At 42.1% G+C, this 3587-nt stretch overlaps 1 protein-coding gene across 1 annotated transcript; it reads right to left on the minus strand.

Annotated features, from left to right (window-relative positions):
- Nucleotides 1–355: 355 nt before the first annotated feature.
- LOC116904625 (olfactory receptor 6C4-like) lies at nucleotides 356–1339 on the minus strand. The gene has a single exon (XM_032907416.1). It carries the CDS (start codon nucleotides 1337–1339, stop codon nucleotides 356–358), a length of 984 nt encoding a protein of 327 aa, XP_032763307.1.
- Nucleotides 1340–3587: the final 2248 nt, after the last annotated feature.

A 3587-nucleotide genomic window follows, 5' to 3' on the forward strand; every position in this document is an offset into this window, starting at 1 on the left:
TATTTATTTCTTATTACTCATTAATTCAATTATCCATTCCAAACACTACCCTCAAGACTCTCTTTACTCCTCCAGAGGATATGTGAAATCAGACCAAAACCAAACATCAAATCAATGCATAGATAATTTAAGACACTTTGTTGAAACTATAACATGTATGTAATATATATGAGGTTATGGTCTTAGCTGCCACCAAAGCAGGCACACGATGATTTTTTTCATCACACAATTATTAATGCCTTCAGATGGAGTTACCTGATGTGTCAATCATTGTTGTAATAACAAGCAGAATTAGATAAGATGAAATACATGATGATTTCTATAGGACATTTAAAGAAAATGGTGTTAGGTGAGGTCAAGGCAAAGGGGCCTTCCTCCTCTGATATCTGTGTAATTGAATGTTGGACAGAGCATCCCTCAGAGCCTGGTGGACTTGTTTGTTGCGCAGGGTGTAGATGACAGGGTTCAGAAGGGGTGTCACTACTGTGTTCACAAGAGCAGCCTCTCTGTTGGTGTCCACTCTGCTTCTCTGCTTTGGCTTCAGGTATATAAATGCACAGCTGCCATACATTAGAGAGAGGACGATGAGATGAGAGGAGCAGGTGGAAAAAGCTCTCTGTCGCTCCCTGGCTGAAGGGAGACGCACTATGGTGACTACTATATTGCTGTATGCAAAGATGGCGATCAGAAAGGAAGTAAAAACCACGATTATAGCAAGGGTAAAAAACAGCATCTCAATAGACCTGGTTTCTGAACAGGAGAGATTTGCCAGTGGTCCAAAATCACAGAAAAAGTGAGGAATAATGTTTGGGCCACAGTAAAATGACTGGGAAAGCATCACAACTGGACTGGCCATGAAGAGGAACCCCAAAACTAAAGAGACAGTAACGAGAAGGAAGCACATCCTTGGGCTCATGATGGTTGGATAATGTAGAGGTTTGCAGATGGCCAGATAGCGGTCCAGGGATAACACAGCCATAAGGAAAAAAACTGTTGCACCCAGGAAAAGAACAACAAAGGCCTGTGAGAAGCAGGCCCCAAAGGGAATCTTTTGCCTCCCTGACAGAAGGATGGTGAGGAGCTGGGGGATAACAGTAGTTATGAAACAACACTCCACAAAGGAGAACGAGCTGAGGAAGAAGTACATGGGCGTCTGCAGTCGGTGGTCCACACAGGTGATGGTAATTATGAGCATGTTGCCCATGAGGGAGGCCAAGTAGGCCAGCAAGTGCAGTAGGAAGAAGAGGATCCTCAGGTGCTCGGCCACAGGGAACCCCTCAAGGACAAACGCCTGGACCAAAGTCCCATTCCTTGTTTCCTCAGCCATCAGCCATTCCATTTCTTCAGTCTGTCACCGAGGGGCTTTGCAGAACCATGACTGAAGGTGGAGAACTGTGTAATCCTAAAACTGTAAATGACATGGGAAGGCAATCAGACTTGGTAAACAGGGCATCCAATGTGTCACTTTGAGCATTGTGTAGGAACAATAACTGATTATTATGACTGACTTTATAGTCCCTGTACCCTAAAATGTTGGCTATTGAAGAAATGTTTGTACCACACACCTGCATTATTGATAAAGTCATTCACCAGTGTTGGTCATTTCCCCAGGTGGTTGACTGCTTACAGAAATCAAGGTTACACACTTTTATCTACTTAGTCATGGGACATGTTTCTAGTAAAAGCATATTCATGTCACACAGGTCCAGATAAATACTTCAAAGGAAAACTACAACTTCAAAATCAACCTGAATCTGGGAGTGTAGATGAGGGGTAGTGCATCTATCTAACAAGTGTGATATTGTGGTTTTAATTTCCATGTCATAAAATGAAATAACAAAACAAGCCAGACAAACCAAGATTTCATTCATAGGAACAAGACAGGTGGCTCAGCAGTTATGGGCATCAGTTGCACATGTAGAGGATCTGAGGTCAGTTCCCAGGTCATACATGACATCTTGTCATCCGGAACTCTAGTTTCAGAGAATCCTTTTTTTCATTTCTCACCTCTGAGGGCACTAGGCAGGTTGTTCGCATACATACAGTAAACCAAAATATTCAATACATAAAAAATAAGGAATCTTCAAAATATTATAAGTCAGAAGCCATTCACCCCACAAAATATATTCCTTCATCATCCCTTAGCATTTTTGCATGTTTCATTACACCTTTATTAGCAAAAAATAAATAAATAAATCCTGTACTGTTGTAGTCTTGTTTGCAGTACTGTGATGTGGAATAGATTAGAAGACCCACAGAGTTAACTCTAGCTGGGTGGTTAAAGGCTCAGGTCTAGTTGCTTTCATCTAGAGCCCCAGACAAACAGCAAAAATTCAGACTCCCAGCCCCATGTACAAAGCCAGGAGTGGTGAATTGCAGCTGTAAGTCCAGCACTGGACAAGGCAAAGCTAGGCAGGTTCCGGGAGCCCACAGGACACACTAGCCAGTCTACTTGAAACAATGAACCCCACATTCAGGAAGAGACTGTAGCTCACCAAACAGCGATGACTAGGGGTATCCAAAATCAACCTCTGGCTACTACAGGAACATCTGCAGTTAAATACTCTTTCCCTGTAAGTGGATAGAGTCCTTGTATGTGAGGCTTTGTCAGTCTGGTCCATGAGCATTGATCTCCTGTCTAAGACCTAGATATCTGACTTAGAACAACCAAATGCTCTCAATCTTGTTATCAGACCTGTAGGGAAACCAGGTTGAAGAAAAACATCACTGCCATAAACAAATGACAAGATGCTCTCTCCACACTGAGGCCATAACATTGTCACAAGCAGCTCACAGCACCCAGAACTCTGCCCACTGCTCTTTTCACTGTAAGGAAAATAAGTCAACACATTGTTCCTGACAGGAGAAGTGTATGTAAATCAATACCTCCATTATAATGTTCATAATTTTAACAGAAGTAAATCCAACATCTGCCAGAAAATCTTCTCCAATCAGCTAACAGACTAAGAACTGCATCAAACCAAGCATGTCTCAGTGCAAATCTTGAGTGCTGACTATGGAAAAACCACTATACACATTTCCTCATTGTTCTCTGAGAATTGGCAAATGGATTCATCTGGAATTCCGAAAAAGAAAAAAAAAGGCTTAGTGAGTCTCCAGGTCCCCACACCTCATCCTGCTACCTTTCATATGCCAGCATCAAAAAGAAACCCCACTGTCAGGAACTTAATACAGTCAGGGTAGGAGGTAGGAGACTCTTCACTCAATATGACATACCTAGATATTTTCTACATTGACAGTTTTTCTTTAAAATACTTTCCAAGACTCTAAAATTCTCAGTCTCGCAACCACCAACACCAAAGCATGCATCCTTCCAGACAGATAAGGATACTTACACCACCAGGAGCAGAAATGAAAGGGACATGAATTTGTTCCAGCATATGTTTAGTAGTGGACTGTCTCTTGATACTAATCAGGACTACCAGGTCCAGTGGGCAGCACCAAGAGACACTAAGTATCATTAGTGTCTGGAGCAAAGCCCTCGCAGACGTGTGTCACTCTAGGATCCCTCATGATTGGTAATTTAACAGTGTTGTGAATGGAATATCATTTGATTAATGATGACA

Source organism: Rattus rattus, chromosome 6 (genome assembly GCF_011064425.1).
Source record: "Rattus rattus isolate New Zealand chromosome 6, Rrattus_CSIRO_v1, whole genome shotgun sequence".
In the NCBI taxonomy this organism is placed as follows: Eukaryota; Metazoa; Chordata; class Mammalia; order Rodentia; family Muridae; genus Rattus; species Rattus rattus.